General features: G+C 55.1%; 1 protein-coding gene across 7 annotated transcripts in view; it reads right to left on the minus strand.

Annotated features, from left to right (window-relative positions):
* The window catches only part of MYO7A (myosin VIIA), an 85462-nt gene that overhangs the window by 50545 nt on the left and 16205 nt on the right, over nt 1–18712 (minus strand). For all 7 annotated transcript variants that reach the window (XM_077113501.1, XM_077113500.1, XM_077113498.1 and 4 more), the window contains exons 4-12: nt 13537–13689; nt 5803–5987; nt 5086–5207; nt 4865–5007; nt 4417–4530; nt 3324–3477; nt 2211–2287; nt 1455–1574; nt 510–652 (exon numbers count right to left, since the gene is read on the minus strand). In XM_077113501.1, the coding sequence (XP_076969616.1) occupies nt 510–652; nt 1455–1574; nt 2211–2287; nt 3324–3477; nt 4417–4530; nt 4865–5007; nt 5086–5207; nt 5803–5987; nt 13537–13689 (1211 nt within the window). The remainder of the gene's footprint in view (nt 1–509; nt 653–1454; nt 1575–2210; nt 2288–3323; nt 3478–4416; nt 4531–4864; nt 5008–5085; nt 5208–5802; nt 5988–13536; nt 13690–18712) is intronic.

Consider the following 18712-nt stretch of genomic DNA (forward strand, 5'->3'; position numbering starts at 1 on the left):
GTCTTGACTGCTAACACCGCTGAGGTACTGACTCAGAGCTTACCCAGGCGACGCTCTGTGTATTCAATATTTTGATGGTGGGGATGAGGGGCTTTAGGACATCTGAACATTATAGAAATTGAAGTGACTTGCCAGGGGCCACACAGCTGGGGAGTGGGGCAGGACTGGCTGTCTCCACCCCAGGATCCTCTTGGGTCTGCTCCATCCATCAACCCTTGCCAGGCTTCTAAGTGCAGGATCCCAAGAGTGGCGCAAGCTTGGCTCAGGCCCTGCTCAGGTATCACCTGCTTCGAGGGACCCTGCAGCGTGGACACTTGACAGGTCAGCAGAGGCTGGTGGGGCCTGGAGACCAGTGCCCAGGATGGTGTAAGAGTGCCCCCACTCCACCATGGGAAGGGAAGAGAGAGGACACAAGTCCAATTTTCAAACAGCTTGGAGCCAAGCAAATGTCAGTAAAGGGAGAAATATGACATTTCTCACGTCACAATTCACCCAGGGCAGAGCCCCACCTGTTCACGGAAAAGTTCTCAAATCCAAAGATGTCCAGGAGGCCAATGGATCGGCGAGAGTTCTTCACTTCCTGGGAGGGAGGCTTGTAAATCGCTGCATTGATCTTGTCCACAATCCACACGAAGAGTCGCCCATAGATGCCCTGAAAGGCGGCACATCAGCCCCTGGGCCAACCACGCCCTTCCTGGGGAGACAGGCCAGGCCCCTGGGGCCCCCCTTCAAGACCCGTGGTGGGCTCGCGTCAGACCCTTTGGTAGAATAGGCTCATTGAAACCTCCCAGCCTTTCCTCAAGATGTTCCCTCTGCATGTTGCCCCCTTGCCTGCTTGAACAGTTCCTACTCATAGGAGATGTCAGCTGCTCCCTGAGGCCTTGCCTCACCCAGCAGGCTGGGAAGGAGCCCTGCTTTGAGCTCCCATCTCTCTGTGGAACTCTGTCTCCCCTATGAAGTCTGAATATCTTGAGGGTCCCAGAGCCTAGTGCAGGGCCTGCACAAGGAAGGGGCTCAGTAGATGGCAAACAAATGACTGTTAGAAGCAGGGAGAACTGTGGCCCTTTCCCAGCTGACCCAGCCCCTTCCAGTGTCTTCTGCAGAGACCAGAGAGGCTGACCCCTGGGCTGTGAACAGCACAGCTGGACTAAGTATCCAGAAAATATGATCCAGACAGACGGCCAAGGAGCTGAAGGTTAGAGCAGGCCAAGGGTTGAGGCCTGGGGGGACTAGAGCTGGACGGGTCCCTGGAGAGCACACACCCAGCCCCTTGTGGGATGGATGGAGAGGCTGGGCTCAGAGAAAGACCTGCACACTGGCTCCCAAAGTGAGTTAGTGGCTGGAGCCTGGACTCGAGGCTCCATCCAGCTCTGTGGACGCCTTGGCACCTGCCCATCAACAACCCACCTCCAGAGGGGCGGAAGGAGCAGGCAGCCCCTCTGCGTCCAGCCTACCTTGACGAAGGCATCCCGCACATCCAGCGCCTGCTCCCTGCTGAGCGGGGTGGACACCGTCTCCCCGCGGGTGATGAGGGTGCGGCTCGTCAGGCAGTTCATCAGGTCTGGGGGGTTCACCTGGTGCACAGACAGTCCAGTGCTCACGCGGTGACAGCCACCCACACCAAGACCCGAGCCCCCTCCCACTTTCCAACCCAGGCCTTTGCTCAGACTCTTCCCTCCACAAACATCAAAGCCCACTCAGAGGGGCTGCTTCCCCCTACCCCAAGCCCCCAGCATGTTACCTGTCCTTTCCCGTACAGTCCCTCTAGACTATGAGCTCCCAAACTCTGGCTTTGCTAGTCCCATTTTTATCCCCAGAGCAGATTCTATTGTTTGCTAAATGACTAATGGACAGACTCAATGCATGTGGCTCAGACATAACAGTGCCCTTTCACCCAGCAAGCAAGTACGACCCACCCAGGATCCCAGAGCCCCACCTCAGAGCCCCCCATGTACCACATCATCCCCAGGGGCCAGTGGGGCGTGGATGGGTTGGACAAGCCAGGGAGGCTTCCAGACCCTGGACCACTCCCCTGGGGCCCACCCCAGCACAGAACCGATACACAGCTGGTTCTCAGTATTGAGCAGAACTCTCCCAAGAAGGCCCTGGCACCCTGACTCCCGAGTCCCCAGCCCCCATGGAGTTTGAAATCAAAGCCATCCCCTGAGAGGAAGAGAAGGAGCTACAGGGAAGAAAGGCTGGGTACTGACCTCAAGCAAGGACGCGGCTGTGGTCAGGGATGGGGAGAAGAGGACCTCGCAGGTGTCCAGGTTTTCAAACGTACGAGCTGGCGGCAGCAAGGGGGTGTGGTGTCAGGGCAGGGATTGGGCACAGGGGGCAAGGGGACCAGTCCTAGGAGGACCAGACTGCCATGGCCACTCTGATGGGGCCTGCCCCGTCCACAGAGGGCATCAGCACCAGGATGAAATGCTTCTGTGGATTGGCATATTGCTGGATGAATGTTCTCACCACAGGCCTATGAGTACTGTGAGGGGGGGTGGTGAGTGTGCCCAGCACTTGGGAATATGGAGCATCCAAGCAGCAGATGCTAGCAGTTGTGTCCCACGCCCAAGATTTCCATTCCAGACTCCCAGAGCTCTTAGTGGCAGACCTGGCTCCTATGAACTTGCCTAGCTCAATGTCTGACACCATATACCCTTCCCCAAACAAACCCTGCTCTTTCAGGCCTCAGGGCCTTTGCACAGGTTTACCCCTCTGCCTGGTGCATTCTTTCTCCTTGTCTCTTAGTCTTTTAAGATTTACTATACTGTGATGTCCTAAGAGCTGGGATCATTAAGTTATTCAGTGAGCAAAATTCCCTAGGCCAGGGGCAAGAGCAGAGTGAGACCTTGATCCTGCTTCAGAGGACTTCCCAGCCTGTAGAAGGTCTCCAGGAAGTGGATGAGTGAACGGGGATAACTGAACATGTCCCCTTCCCTACACTCCCTACTTTCAGAAGATGACCATCTAGTCACTCACATCTTAGTATGAATTAGTCCAAAGAGGTATCCTCCCCTGAAATAGCTGACATTGAAGAAGAAATCAAATTTGGAAGGGATCTTGAACAAACTATAATCAACTCCTAATACATTTTATCTATACATTGCTAAGGTGAAATTTCACCACAGTGATAGCACGCCTGACGGTGACGTCAAGCCAGCAGACTGTTCAAGCCCACCCACAAGTGGCTCTCCCCAGCCTTCATCCCAAAGGAGGGCACGCTGTGATGGAAGGTGAGCCACCAGTATCCCGTGATTGGCTTGGGGTTGTGCCTCCCTCGAGTCCAGGGTGGGGTTGGGGACAGTGCAGCATGGACCCCTCACCCTCATACTGCAGGTTGCCCAGGTGCAGGATGGCAGCCAGGAGCTTCGAGATCTCCCAGTTCTCAGTGTCGGTGAACATGAGCACCTTCATGGCGGAACGGATGTTGGCGTACTCCTGGCTGTCCTCCCGGCCCTCACAGGTGATGCAGTTCCCCTGAGGGTGGGGGAGTGGGGCGCACATGGGCATCAGGGAGGCTGTGCCTGGGCCAAAGGACCTTTTCTGCCAGACCAGGCCAGCCTGGCACGCTGGGCCCCCACCTCACCGAGTGAGCACCATGACTCCAGAACATTCCTGCCCGGCCTTCTCACAAAAACACAGTTCCCACCTGCCAGGTCCCTGGATACTCCTTCTTCCCACGGGTGAGAGGAGCCGGGCACTCCCACCAGGCCCATCAGGCACAGCACCCAGGCCCTGCTACACTGGGGGCACTCCCCCTTACAGATGTGACACCTTCACCAGGAGGAGAGGGTGGCTGCAGTCAGGCAGGGCACCGACAGGGGTCTGCCCCAGTCTGCGCCCACAATACCCATACGTGTGCATGTGAGTTCATGTGCCAGCCAGCTACAGGAAGTGTCCAGGAAGGCCTGTCATATCCACAACCTGTACACAACACACACACACACACACACACACACACACACACACACCTTTGTTTCCCTATATGCCTCAGATATTTTTCCTCATGATTGGGTAGTAATGGCTCCAGAGTCCAGACAGCAGCAAGAGGCTGCAGCAGCATCTGGGCTGAAGCAGCTTGCACCCTACAACACGTGATGCCGGCAAAGGTCCCTAGTCTCCACGTCCTAAAGACTAAACTAACACAGCATGTATGTGCAGAGAGGTCATGTGCGCACACGGGTGTGCGTATCTGTGTCCTGTGTCCAGAAATGTGTCTGTGGCGAGACTGTGTCTAGATACCTGTGCAAGCAGGTGAGCCCAATCGGCCGACAGGCCTACAGCACGTGCCAGCCCAGGGTGGGCGGGGGCGGTGCAGAGCACAGCAGGAGGCCGCCCCGTAGTTCCCACCCTCCAGGCCCAGGGCTGGGGCAAGGCTGGCTGGGTGTCCCCTCCCCAGGGAGCCCCTGGCCTCACCATGGCCAAGTAGTTATACTCGGTGGCCTGGCCCAGGCCCAGCCTCCTCTTCTGCTCCTTGCTCATGCCTTCCAGCATGCAGTAGAACACGTGGTAGTTCCTCTCATCAGGGGCCTGAAAGTGTGCGCATGCGCGTCGGGGGCAGGGGGAGGGGGAGGGGAGGAGACCACCTGTCACCAGACAAGGCCCTCATGGGAGGGAAGATGGAACCCCTGGTTTACCACTTGAACAAATGGCTTTAAGGAAAAAGCCTGATCTATGGGTTTTTTTCATGGTGGGATTTTGGGTATGAAAGCAAGAAGGCAACAGCATAGGTCGGGGAAGGTCCACGGGGTTAGGCTGCCAGTGCCTGAGGCCCGGGGGTTGGCGGGGGAGGTGCTGGGCAGGTAGGGCCCTGCCCTGGGGAGAGCCCGCATGGGCCCCCGCATCCCCGGGGGCCGGGGTGCACCTGGCGACAGACGCGGGACTTCTCCAGCAGGTACTGCTCAATCTTGGCACCCTCGATGGCGCCGCGCTTGTTGAAGTGGATGTCGATGTACTTCCCAAAGCGGCTTGAGTTGTCATTGCGAATGGTCTTGGCATTCCCAAATGCTGCAGAGCAGGTAGAGGGTCATGGGCAAGGCCAGCCCCCTCCCAGCCACCTGGCCCTGCCCTCAGCCCTGGCCCTACCTTCCAGGATGGGGGTGGCCTCCAGCACCTGCTGCTCAATCCATGAGTGCTGCCCACTGATGGCTGCCAGGAACTGCAGGATCAGCTTTGTGCTCTCCGTCTTCCCTGCCCCAGACTCCCCGCTGTGGAGGAGACCAGGGAGTGGAAGGACCCTGGTCCTGGTGGTGGTGGCATTGCTGCCACCACCCCCACACTGGGGCCTCATCCCAAGCTGCCTCCTGCTTTTCCATCTGGAAAATGGGCTGATGATACAGACTTTCCAGGGCACCCAGCAGAGTGCCCTGTCACATGTGGAGGTGATCTCCTTCCCCTTCACTCAGACACACCCCCTCGATCCGAACTTGCCACAGACCATGATACATATTAGATGCACAGTCAATGCTTTGTCTTTTAGCTATCTGTTCAAGAAAGAACAGGATCCTTTGTCAAGCAAACCTGAGGTTTCAACTGACCAAAAAGTAACAGGAGCCAGCAGTAATCAAGGCTGGTCTCAAAAGCTAATATGACCTTTGGCAGCATTAATAGAGATATAAGGTCCAGGAAAGGGGAGGTGATTCTCCACATCATGACATAGCATCCAGTGCATAGGGTCTGGTTCTTGAACAGCTTCATGGCATGTCCAATAGAGTAGGCAATCCCAAGAGGCATTAACAGGAGTGCAGAGATGGAGCTCGAGGGGCTAAGCCTGGAGCGCCACCCTAGTGCTAGGTCACCCACCTGATGATGCAGCACTGGTCCCGGCTGTTGCGTTTCATGTTGAAGTAGCAATTGTCAGCAATGGCAAAGATGTGGGGGGGCATTTCCCCAATCTTCTTGTTGGTGTACTGGCGGATGTGCTCTGGCGAGTAGATGGAGAGCAGCTGGTAGGGGTTCACAGCCACCAGGATGGAACCCGTGTATGTCTGTGGACAACAAGGGATGGGGAGCTCACCACTCCCCGTGCGGGAGGCTCTGACTCTAGAAAGCTCTCAGACGCTGCCCTGCTCCATCTTTCCAACAGGATGAGCACTGGTTTTGGAGTTGGTGGACCTGGGTCAGAACTCTGGGTGGGGCTTTCAGTCTGGCATTGGATCAGGCTCAAAGCCAGGCTCATTAACATTTGATGAAGTGAGTTGGGGAGTGGGGAGAGAGGGAGAGAGAAGCTCTAAGCTTCGATTTCTTTGTCTTTATCTGTAAAATGGGCATAATATAACTGTTTATGAAGAATAAAGGAGAGTCTATTTTAAAATTCATAGCACACAGTAGGTACTCCTCAAATGCTGGCTCTCACATTTTCCCCCAAGTTTTGCATCCCCAACTTTTGGAGTGACATTCACAAACAGTACTGTGTGTAGATTGGAGGCTGGGCTGGTGGGGAGGGTGTGAAAATTAAGCTATACAGAACTAAAGGTGCCTGGATATATGGCTTGGGGGACTGGGTGGACCCCCAATCTCTGCAGCACTGCCCCAGGGCAGGGGGCTTCTGGGTCATGGGGACCCAGCACCTCCAGTCATTCTGGGTAGCAATGGGGGCCAGGTGCACCCAGAAAGCTTCCTGGGGGAGACTCTCTCTACCTGGGTTCCTCTGTTAGTAGACATATTATACACCCATGAACAAGATTTCCTACTGTGGGCCCCAGAGGGTGGTATGGCCTGTCCTCCCCACTTCCACCCCCAGGCCACCAATGCAGAATGAGCTACTCAGGGGTTACTAACCCCTCCTCCACGCTCCCCGACCCCCATCTTGAAAAGGTCGGGCCCAGACTATAATTGGTGATGATGTATTGACATTTGGGCCTTGGGAGGAAGGGACAAAGAAAGGGCGGCTGGCTCAGGGGAGATAGCAGCCCTGTCCCTCCTGCTTGAACTCAGTGCATCACTCCAGAGCTGTAGCCATGCCCCAGCAACCTCAGCCCAACGTGGCCATGCTGGGAAAGTGCTGCAATGGGCACTGCATGCCAGGGGCAGACCTACCCCGGGGCCGGGGTGGCTATGCAGAACAGCCCTAGGCCGGGCACCAACCCAGGTCTACGCCATGAGACCTGGCCAGTCGCTGCCCCACTGTGGGCTCAGGAGGACTCTCCCCTCCCACCCAAACCTCCTCTTCCAAGCAGCCCATGGCCAGAGGCAGGCAAGGGGGCAATACCCACTCAGCTGAGGCTCACGATGGTGGCTGGCTATGTGGCAAGAGCCCAAGCAGGGAGAGATGGAGGCAGGGTGGGGGGAGCCGCCAGGCCAAGCCAACAAGCCCAAAGCTGGAGCCAGTGCTGGCAGCTCTCAGCGCCACACTCACCCGCCCTCCACAGCTGGTCTGAGGTTGGAAAGTGCAAGAGCAGGAGAAAGAGAACTGGTGAGTGAGGAATGGGGGAGACAGGGGCATTCCCCATGAACATCATCCCACAGGGTACAGGACTAGACCAACTTCTCAGATGAGGACCTGCTACTCCCAGCCCAGCCAGCCGCACCCCAGACCCCTCAGCCATCCTCCCCTGCAGCTCTGCCCTGTCCAGCTGTGGGAAATAGACTCTGGCCTCCCGGGTAGGAAACCTGGGCCAGACTGTGAGTTGGATACAAGTAACATCCCTTTGGCACGTCATTTCACTTTTCTAAGCCTCGGCTTGCTCTTCTGTAAAAGGAGGATGGTTAACGCCCACCTCCCAGGTCTGCTGTAAAGATTAAAGGGCATGACCTTGATGGGGGCCTGGCACAGAGCGGTCGCCATGAGTGGCCCCTTCCTTTTCCTCAATATTTATTAATGATTTGATGCTCCACCACCTGGTCCGTGATCTCCGCGTGGCATAAGGCTGACTCCAAGCATTCACTCAACAGCCCCTTACTGAGGCAGCAGGGAGGCTGAAGTGGGGGGAGGGGGTGCCAAGGAAGGGGAGCCTGGGGCGGTGGGAGTTCCGACGGGGGCACCTGGATTCCTCGAGGGAAGATGTTGGTGGGTGGAGGGTCGGGCCACTGGGCACATCCGTGGGCGCCGGGCGCAGAGGCATGAAAGGGTGTGACATTTGGGAGGCCCGCTAGAGAAAGGTCTCCCTGGCAGCCGTAGAGGTGAATGGCAGGCACGGAGGCTGGAGGCCAATGTGCTGTTTCCGAGTCTAATGACCTAGCCGACAGCGGTGTCAGAGTCAGACAGGGAGTCCCAGAGAGCCGGCTTGGCGCCCAAGTGCAGGTCAGGGGCAGTGTGGGAGGGGGAGATGGGGGTGCTGGGGCCTGCACCCTTTTCTCAACCCAATGCCCGACACCCCGCCCCCGGCAGGCATCTCCCACCCATAGTGCCACGACCCTCCCACTCTGCGTACAGCCCAGAGGACCCTCCTGAGATCAGACCCCTCAGCCACCTGCCTCCTCGATGTCCCCCATGTCTGCCAGCTTGTCCAAAACAAGAGTGCGTCCTTACCTCCACACCTGCTCCCCATCAGCCTTCCCAATTGGGCAAATAGCACCACCACCACCACCCATCGCCCAGAGTGGAGACCCACTTCCCACACCACCCCCACCATCCTCCATCCATGAGGCACCATCATGTCTTGAGCAGACCACTGCAGTAGTCTCCCACTGGGATTCCCACTTCCACATTTGCCCCCCACCTCCCATAATCTGTCCTCCACTCAGAGCCAGGGTGAGCTTTAAAAAAAATCTGACCGTGTCATTCTCCAGCTTTCAGTTTAAAAGCACCACCCTCCACCCCTGCTGTCTCTGGTCAGGACTGGACTTCCCACCTGCCTCTTTTACCCGGCTAACTCCTACTCATCCTTCGGGACTAATGACGCCTCCTCCAGGAAGGCAGGTGCCTTGCCCCTGTGCCCCATCACGCCCCACACATGTCCCTTTGCTTCACTCACCTGATTGATTCCAGGCAGCCTCGTTTTCCTCTCATTACCCAGGGCATGTATTTAGGTCACAAAGTTTTGCTGAATGACTAAAGTAATGAGTGGAGAAGCCACTGAGTGGGCAGCATAGACTTCTGTCCACAGGGAAGCAGCAGCAAGGGAGCTGAAGGACCAGACCCCTGAGCGACACTGAGGCCGCCTGCCTCGCTCTGCCCCTGCTGACAGCAGGGATGGCCGGGGATGTGGCTGAGTGGGAGAAGCACAGGCAGTGTGTGTGTGTGTGTGTGTGTGTGTGTGTGTGTGTGTGTGTGTTGAGAGAGGGGGATTTTCCGACAGAGCCCGTCTCTTACAAGATACATAAGAAATTAATGAGGGGTCTTCTCTGTGGTGGGAGGAAAACTTTTCCATTTTATAACACTTTTGCCCATATAAAAATAATACTATAATAATAATAAAGAGGCCCCTTTCTTTAGTGAGGAGACCCCTCTCCTGCAAAAGGGCAAGGACAAGTCAATTGCCAGAGAGACCGCTACTGGGAGCAGGACTTCCCAGCCTCCCGCAGCTGTCACGCCATCACTTGCCTCACTCCTCAGAAGGCCACTGTGAGTCAGGTTCCCCTTTCCAGGTGGGAGAACGGAGCCTGCGTTTGGAGGGACTTGCCCAGGCCACACAGCAGAAAAGCAATGGTGGAACGAGGTGAATGAGGGGCTCTGGCACCAGGACCCCAGCTCCTGCTCCTCCACTGGGCTCCCCCAAATCCCAACAGTGCACCTGTGGGCCTGCAGAGCTGGCGGCAGGGGTTTGGGATAAAGAGTGAGGGGGCTTGGTCACTGGGCGATGAGACCCACTTCCCGCCCTCTCTGGGCCACTGTGTCTGTCTGTCCCCTTAGATCTCAGCATTGCCCCTTGAGGCCCTTCTGGCCACTGTCCTAAAGGTCCACAGTCAGCAAAGGGTTAATGAACAACTCCCCAGCAGAGGCCTCTCATTCAAGTCTGCAGTAATAAAACCTGCCAGGGCCTGGAGTAAGGGAAAGATAAGGAGCTACTCCTGAGCCAAGGACCTGGGACATCTGGTCCCCAGGGGCCCCCAAGTCCCCAGGCAGAGAAAACGGAGGCTCTCTGGGGACAGAGACAAACCCAGGAGATTTGGCAGGAATCAATTCCACTTGAGCCCCACCTCCTTCAGGAAGCCCCCAGGCCTGCCAGCTCTGGACCATCTCCTTCAGCAGGTATGGAGCCAAGACTCACATCCTGGGACTCACATACCCCATGAAATCTCCCCACTGTTCCGCAAGGAAGGCTGAGACCAGAGACAGTCAAGGATGCCCAAGGGCCACATACCCAGGCCTCTCCTTCCCAGACCAGGGCTACAGCCTCTGCTCGGCCTCAGGGAGCCTGGTTCCCACACCAGTCATCTACTCCCCGCAGGACTCAGGGATGACCCTTGGTCTCTGCAATTGCCCAGTGAGGAGGACCTCGGTAACCCTGGAGGGCCTCCCCTCATCCGGGGTCTGTGGGGCTGTTGGTGGTCCTGGCCTGCTTCCCTCTGGTTCCTGGGGACAGGCCAGCTGGAGGCAAGCAAGTCCAAGGCAGAGAGTCAGGGACAGAGTGTCTGCCTGGCTTGAGGCTGAGAGCTGGCCGGGGCAGGGGCCAGCCTCCCGGTAACCTGAGGAAATCCTGGGTGCGTGGGCCTGCCACCCAGAGTAACCCAATCCCGGCAGCAACCGGGGGTTGCCATTGTTACGGACTGGTACAGTTTCTGGGTGGAACAATAGTCTGGTTGCTTCATAAAAGCCCTTCTCTCATCCTGCCTCATCACTAAGCACAGAATCATGATTCAGCAAATCCAGGAATTGAATCCTGCAATTCTTGGGCATGGATCCCCAGCCGACCTACACCCAGAGTCTTAGGGCCATGAGCTATCAGAGCTGGGGACCCTCTGGGTCCTGACGATGAGTCTCTAAATAAGAAGGCAGCTCATATACTACCCCCACCCCCCGCCACAGCTCCTTCCCCAACCCCTCCATAAGGGAAGCCCCAGCCCCTTCCCGCACCTCCATCCCTCACCCAGGAAACAGGGAACTTCTAATGGGGCAAATGATGCAGATCTCAGGGTGTTCTGGAGAATCCACAAACCTCTGGGATTATTTCTTTGATCTCAGAGTCAATCTACTCAAAGATATACTATTCAGGCTGAGCTCTCCGCAGGCTGCCAAAGACTGAATCTACTCCCCGCCCCTCGAAAATTTCATCAAGACTCACTGTTCCCAGACTGTCCAAGGTTTCTTCCCCTCCTCTCCCTTATAAACCCTGCTTTTGCCTTTGTCCCTTCACTCAGCCACCAGCTGACTTCCTCACGTGTAAGCGGCCAGTTTGCCAGCAAAACAACTAAATCGTTATTCTCAGACATGGGTCTGGGGGGAAGGGGATGAGTCCCTGGTGGGGGGGACAACTTCCATCTCACCCCGCCCCCCCCCGTGAAAGGGGCTCACCCCATCCTCCTGTCGGACACTGGGCCTTGGGGTCAGGCCTCAGCACAGATACAACGACTGGGTGTCAGCCCTGGCGGTGGCCGTCCTGGGAGGGCAGGTGGGTGTGCAGGCCCCAGGTTTGCCTTCAGACCCAAGTGTTAGGTTGCGTCCAGGCCTGGGTGAGGGGCCACAGGGAGCCCCAGGGCCCACTTCCCCTCTCGAGTGAGGAGCAAGAACTAAGGTGGAGACACCAGTAGGTCCCCACGGGGTGCCTCTGTCCTGGGCTGAGCACTAGCTCCAGCCTCTGGCGGGTGGCACTGATCATTTCTAGAGGAGCCATCCATGCCCTGCCCCCCTCAGAGTTCGGTGGTGGGAAAGGACTGGGTGAGGAAAGAGTGAGGGGCGCTGTGTCAGTGCAGAAAGGCTCCCTGCAAAAACCATGTGCTGTGCCGACAGCAGTAGGCATTGGGGGTCTGGGTTCACTCTTTCCTTGGGAGCCCAAAGCTGGGCAGAGGGACCCAGAGTGGGGAGCTCAGCTGAGGGCCATTCTGGTAGGTGAGGGGCCATTCCAGGGCTTCTGAGGGAGCTGGACCCTTAGCCTTGAGAGCTCCTTGCTGAGATTCCTCTGGGGTGGCACCCAGGGCTCCCTCAGACCTCCCAGCCCCATCTCCCCACCTCCCCTACATGGTCCTGCCTTGCACAATCCTGCTCCAGCCTCTCCCCATGCCGTGGCCTCTGCCTAAACACCGTCTCTATCCACTGGACTCACTCACAGCCAGGGGGCCCTTCCCCTCTGCCCCAGCACCCGCTCGGCCCTTCTCTCAGGCACTCATCACCCACCCGTCCCCCAAGAATGCCAGCCTGTCCTGGGCCTGGGGACCCAGAGGGAATCCAGCCCTGTCCTGACCTCAAGGGGCTCCCTCCTGCTCTCTCTTTGTTGCAGCCACACACATCGTGGCTTCCTTGTCCCCTGAGCTGCTTGAGGGTGGGGCTGGGTCAGAGGCATGCAGTGCCTCCTGCGCATAGCTCTGGATGTGACTAAACCCTGTGAGGCTTCAGTTTCCCTGTCTGTGAAATGGGGCTATCAGACTAGATCAGCAGTTCTCAGAGTGTGGTCTAAAGACCCATGAGGGTCCCCTAAGCCCTTTCAAGAGTTCTGCAGTGTCTTCTCTTTTCCAACTACATCTCTGTGTGAAGCCAGATTTCTTCATACAATTCAACCAAAACAACGTATCACATCAGATTGGATGCAAAGAATGTATAGGAATCCAGCCAACTACTATTAAACCAGATGTTAAAGAGCTTTGAAAATTGTAAACCAATGCCACAGTTCTTACTAATTTTTTTCTTTTGGAAAATATAGTTATTTTTCATATAAACATGCTATTCATGTAATGGATTTAATGCGGTTATGTTTTAATGAATTAATAAATATTTTTAAAATCTCTCAATTTTACCTTCTAATTTCTAATATTTATGTGGGTAAATTTCAATAGATATATAAACAAAAACAAAAAGCTCTTTGGAGTTCTGAATAATTCTAAAGAGTATATAAAGGGCTCCCAAGACCAAAAAATTTGAGAAACTTCCAAGGAATTGATCAACACAGGCCCCTCTTGTTCTGAGGTTCTCTGAGCCTATCTACCATCTTGGGGTAAACTCTTAGCAAGTGAAACAGTCCCTTACTTGTCTTCTTGAACTTCAACGTGGAGAAATGAGGTCTATGTGTTTTGGGGGGGGGGGGGGGAGGGGTTGGGGGATGGGGAAGCAACTCCTCCACTCCCTTCCTGAGTATACAAGGCCCCGACCTGACCCACCCTCTCTCGGTCTTGAGGATCCCGCAGGCCCAGATCCTATAACAAAACCAGGAGGGCAGCAGGTCCCGCATCCCTGGGCAAAGCGTTAGCCTCACGCTGACCCTGCTCTGCTTTCCCCGAGGTATCAAGGCCTCAGGGGAGGCACGTGAACCTGCGGAACAAACCGCTCCCTTCCCCAACCAGAGACCACGCAAGCCGCTGAGCAAAAGACAGGATGAAGGACAGACTGCACCGCTGCGGGAAGAGGAGTCCGGGTCCCCAGTGGCCTGCAGCGGCCTGGCAATCACTGGAAGCGGGAACACCTGGGGCGGGGCAGGGCTGCGGGCCGGACTGGGAAGCACTCACGTAGATGAGGTGGTCCCGGTAGCGGATGAGCAGGTTGCGCAGGATGCCCGCCTCGTTCAAGTCCCCCAGGCGGATCATGTCCTCCACGCCGTGGACAGACGTGGGATGCATGGGCTTGATGTGCGTGGCGTTCTGCGGGGAGATCCAGTGTTCCTGCCGAGAGGGACCCGCGCCGCCGTCAGGTCGTTCCCCCGGGGCCCAGGTTGCGCGTCACAGGGGAAGGGACCAGGGAGGGGCGAGGGTCCAAGTTCTGTGCCACCCCGGTACGGGTCTGGTCCTCTCTTGCTGCCAAACACCATCGGGTCTATCATGTTTGAGTCCTTGAGGGTGGTGCCGCCCACGCCCACCCAACAGCACTCTTCTCAAGTTCTCCCTGCAGACCTGAACGGGGGCAGGGCAGGCACAGGGGCTGCTGTAATGGATTAGAGTCCCCCAGTCACTCTGCAAGGCAGAGAGGGAAGTGTAATAATTGGAGTTAGGCAGACTTGGCTTCAAATTCAGGCTCTGGTAAGCAAGGTGCATGAAAAGTAATTTCAGATAGTTCCAAGAATAAATGAAAACAGGCCTATGTAATTGAGAATCATCCCGACAGGTGGTCTGAGGAGGTGAGACTTGAATGATGAGAAAGAGATCACTATGAGAAGATGTGCTGGGAAGGGAATCCCAGGTCCAGGGAACAGCAAAAGCAAACGGCTCTGAGGCTACTTAAAATTAAGCCTAAGAGTCACCACCAGGAAAACCTCTTTTGTTGCTCAGATGTGGCCTCTCTCTCCAGCCAACACAACAAGCAAACTCACCACCCTCCCCCTGTCTACGTGGGACATGACTCCCAGGGGTGTGGACCTTCCTGGCAACGTGGGACAGAAATCCTGGAATGAGCTGAGACTCAGCATCGAGGGATTGAGAAAATCTTCTCGACCAAAAGGGGGAAGAGTGAAATGAGACAAAGTGTCAATGGCTGAGAGATTCCAAACAGAGTCGAGAGGTTATCCTGGAGGTTATTCTTACGCATTAGATAGATATCATCTTGTTAGTCAAGATGTAATGGAGAGGTTGGAGGGAAGTGCCTGAAAATGTAGAGCTGTGTTCCAGTAGCCATGTTTCTTGAAGATGATTGTATAATGATATAGCTTTTACAATGTGACTGTGTGACTGTGAAAACCTTGTGTCTGATGCTCCTTTTATCTACCTTATCAACAGACAAGTAAAACATATGGAATAAAGATGAATAATAGGGGAAACGAATGTTAAAATAAATATAGATTGAAATGCTGGTGATCGGTGAGGGGGAGGAGTGGGGGGTATGGTATGTATGAATTTTTTTTGTTTTCTTTTTATTTATTTTTCTGAATAGATGCAAATGTTCCAAGAAATGATCATGATGATGAATATGCAACTATGTGATGATATTGTGAATTACTGATTATATATGTAGAACAGAATGATCAAAAGTTAAGAATGTTTGCATTTGGTGTTTTTTGGTATTTTTTAAAAAATAAAAGGCTCTGAGGCTAATGAGAGCTTGTTGGAGGAAAAGGCAGAAGACTGGGCAGTAGCGGTGGAGATGAGGAGAAGAGGACCCATTCGATGTATGGTCGATGGGGCTTGTTGATGAAGTATGTGGAGAAACCGGTGAACTTTCAGTACCTGTGAGCTCAAGGTGAAACTCCACCTTCTCTGCCTGTCAACCTTCCCAGCTTCCCCTCCTCTTCCCTGCAATATCTCAGGCTGCCACAAGGTGGCAGGTGGGTGGGCATCTGGGCAGTAGCACTGGCTCTTTCTAGGAGCAGCAGAGCTAGCGAAGCCCTGACTCAGGGCAGCCTTGGTTTCCTCCGTGCTCTGGAGCCTCCCCTCCCCCAGGTAGTCTCCAGCACCTTCTCCACACACTCCCTGCCTCCCGCCACCTCCCATATCAAGCCTTCAAGGTTGTGGGTAGGTACGATGGATGTTTCATGTCCTCCCACACCCGCTTTCAGCCAGATACCAGCAGGAATCTGGACATCAGCTCCCTACCCCCACCCCAATCCAACCAGTCACCTAGTCCTGCCCATTCAACCCTCGAAAGGGTCGACCTCAAGCCCCTGTCCTGACCCAGTTCACCCCCAGCTGGCCTTGGCTCCTGCCTCTTCCTGCCTCTCACCTCTGGCTCTCTTCTCCAATCCCTGATCCACCTGGAAGTTTCCTCAAGCACCAGTCTGAGCCTATCACGCAGGAATTTGGAGCCCTTCCCTACCTCTCCCCACCAACTTCCGCCACCCACCCCTGCCCCACAGCCCGGCATTCAAGGCCTGGAGGAGCTGGACACAGGGACTCCTAGCCTGTGCTCCGCCACCACCTGTACTTCCAAGCCAGGGAAGGTTGGTCTCACGTCCCTCTGTGGTCACTCTGGGACTTTGTTCATCTTGTTCCCTCTACCTTAAGGCTCAGCTCTGATCTTTCCCAGTTTCTAAAGCCTTCCCTGACAAGGCTTCACAGGCTCCACTTGTGCCATCACCCCCCTCCCACCCCAGGGTGTCGGGCCTGTCTGGGCTCATATGTCACCTGGGTCTCCCTCTGAGCAAGACAGCGGTCACACTGGCTGCCATTGTCTGAGAGCTCGTGGAGGCCAGAGTCTATGTGGGATACATCCCTGGTTCATGTGCCTTGCGCAGGGCCGGAATCTCTGATGGGGGCAGATGGCTGGTGAGCAATTGCTGGGGGTCACGTCTGAATAGAAGCAGAAGTCCTAGTGACGGCGAGGCTCCAGAAACCCCTTACTCCAGCTCCCTCACTTCCCATGAGAAAGCTGAAGCTCAGCGCAGGATGGCGGCCTCACAGAGGCCCCCAGGGGGGTCAGGGGCAGGGTCGGCCTGAGCCCACGACTCTGGTTTCCCAGGCATTCTCGGCTCCTCCTGGGCTGGGAGCATTTCCAACCAGGGCAGGTCCTTACAGGGCCCTCCCCAAGGCATGAGCGGACTGAGCGGGGAAGTCTAAGAGCCTGCCTAGATGTTCCAATCCTGTGTGGAACATTCCTCTCTGCTAGACTCCCTGTTTCTTGAGAAAAGCTGACCCAGATGGAAAATTCCCTCTGCCTGGCCCCCACTCCCTGACTCAGTCCTAGGCCCCAGCATGGGCTGGTGGAGAAGAGGGCTCCCGTCTGCCCCTCCTACCTTGCCTCTGGCACCCGCAGTTCTTCCACCACAAGTTCAGCCAGAGGTTTAGAGCCAGGCTCTGGCCCCATGCAGCCCTATCACCCTGTGCAAGTCACCTGGCCACCCGGAGCCTCCACCACCTCATCTACAAAATTATATAGATTTTATATTATAACAGTCCATGATATAATATATATATATATAATAATCATATATACTATAATTATAACAGGTTCATTATAACAATGACCTCTTCTTCCTGGGGATGTTGGGAGGACTAATTGATACAATAGTTAACCTTTGTGATGGCTTACCTCTGCCAGGTCTATAAAGCACTGGTGCCTTATAAATTGCTCAACAAATGCTGGGTATTATTATTCTAATGTATTCTAGTTTTACAAAGGAGATATATGCCTCCATTTGTTACTGATAACATCATATAGCAGAGAATGACTGACGCAGTTTTACAAGTGAGTCAGACTCAGAGAGATAAAGAAACTGGCCCAGAGCTGCATGATGAGTTAAATGGCAGAGCTGGGCCTCTCCCCACCTCTCTGCTGCATGTAGACGCCTCCAACCGAGATCACCATCCCTCAGCTCAAAGTCTACAAGCTCCTATGACATGGGCCAAAGTGTAACCAGAAAGTGAGGCCTGGCCTCAAAGGAATACCAATGAGACGGAGAGAGCATGGTTGGTTGCAGGGACTGGAAGCATTAGGGAAAGGGCCAGCCTGGGACTGAGCTGGAGAGACGGGGCCACGTGCTTTGCAGAGGAAAGGAAGGAGGGATGGATGTAGCAATGGGAATGGTTGGGCAAAGGCAGTGTCAGGATTCCAGTGAGGACTGAAACCACACTCTTTTATTCATTCATTCATTCATTCATTCATTCAGCAGGTCTTTACCTAGAACCTTCTCTGCACAAACCTTAGGCTGAGGTCTGGGGAACCAGCAGTAATTCATCTGGTCCCTGTCCTCAAGTAGCTGGGAGTCTGTGAGATGATGGATGGGTGAAAGACAATGGCCTGGTATTGGGTAGGCAAATGGGGGTGGGAAAGGCTCTGTGCAAGAGGGGGCATATGGGGTCTGCTCCTCCTCCTTCTACAGCTCCCACTGTCAGGACCTTGGAAGGGGCAGAGTAGGAGGGGACCTCTGGGATCCAGTAACACAGAGTTATGGGACACCATCTGACATGCAACATGAGCCAGGAGAAACTCGAGCCTGCAGGCAGAGTCCCAGGCCCCACCCTGGAAGCTGTAGGCAGGTACATGACCCTTGCAGTGCTGCCAGCCCAGCCTAAGCCGCCTCCTCCTTCTGTGGCCACAATCTTATAGCAGCTTCTTACCGGGTCCCAGACCTAGAATGGAGTCCCAGGAGTGATGTGGCAGATGCTCTTGTTCGAAAGTCCAAGAAACAAAAGCTTGGTTAACAGAAACTGAGCCCCAAATGCTGAGGAGGCAAAGCTGCCATGGAGATGTGGAAAGAGGAAATTCATGCACAGGAGTCAGAGGTCCTGCGTTCTAATCCCAGCACCATCACTTACTAGTTGTGTGACTAGTCAGGTGGGCCCATGCTGTGCCTCAGTTTCGCCATGGGGTAACACTTGCTGCCTTCCCTGCCTTTCACAGATGCTATGAGGATCCAAAGAGAAAATGTGGGTCAAAGGGCTTTGCAAACGCTGAGAGGGGTACTCCTTAGGGCTGCAGGCATCTCATGATGCTCTGTGCCTTTGATGTCTGGGATCCAGCCTCCAAGCCTCTGAACCCCCTCATCTCACCACCGGTCCAGCCTCTGCTCCTAGTCATTGCACCCTCTTTGTCTCCCATCCTCTCACCTCAGACTAGGAGGCTAAGACAGGGACTCAGTCTTATCTTTACCTCCCCAGCACCAGCACAGCCCCTGAAACAACCCAAGTTATGGTGGAACTGAATCTCACAGGGTCTTTCAGGATCCTGCTAAGTGGCAACCCTGTGCTCTGTGCCATCCACAGGTACCCAAGCCCACGCATGCACAGACACATGCACACATGTTCAGAGGCCCCGCATTCC

Source organism: Tamandua tetradactyla, chromosome 8, assembly GCF_023851605.1.
Source record: "Tamandua tetradactyla isolate mTamTet1 chromosome 8, mTamTet1.pri, whole genome shotgun sequence".
In the NCBI taxonomy this organism is placed as follows: Eukaryota; Metazoa; Chordata; class Mammalia; order Pilosa; family Myrmecophagidae; genus Tamandua; species Tamandua tetradactyla.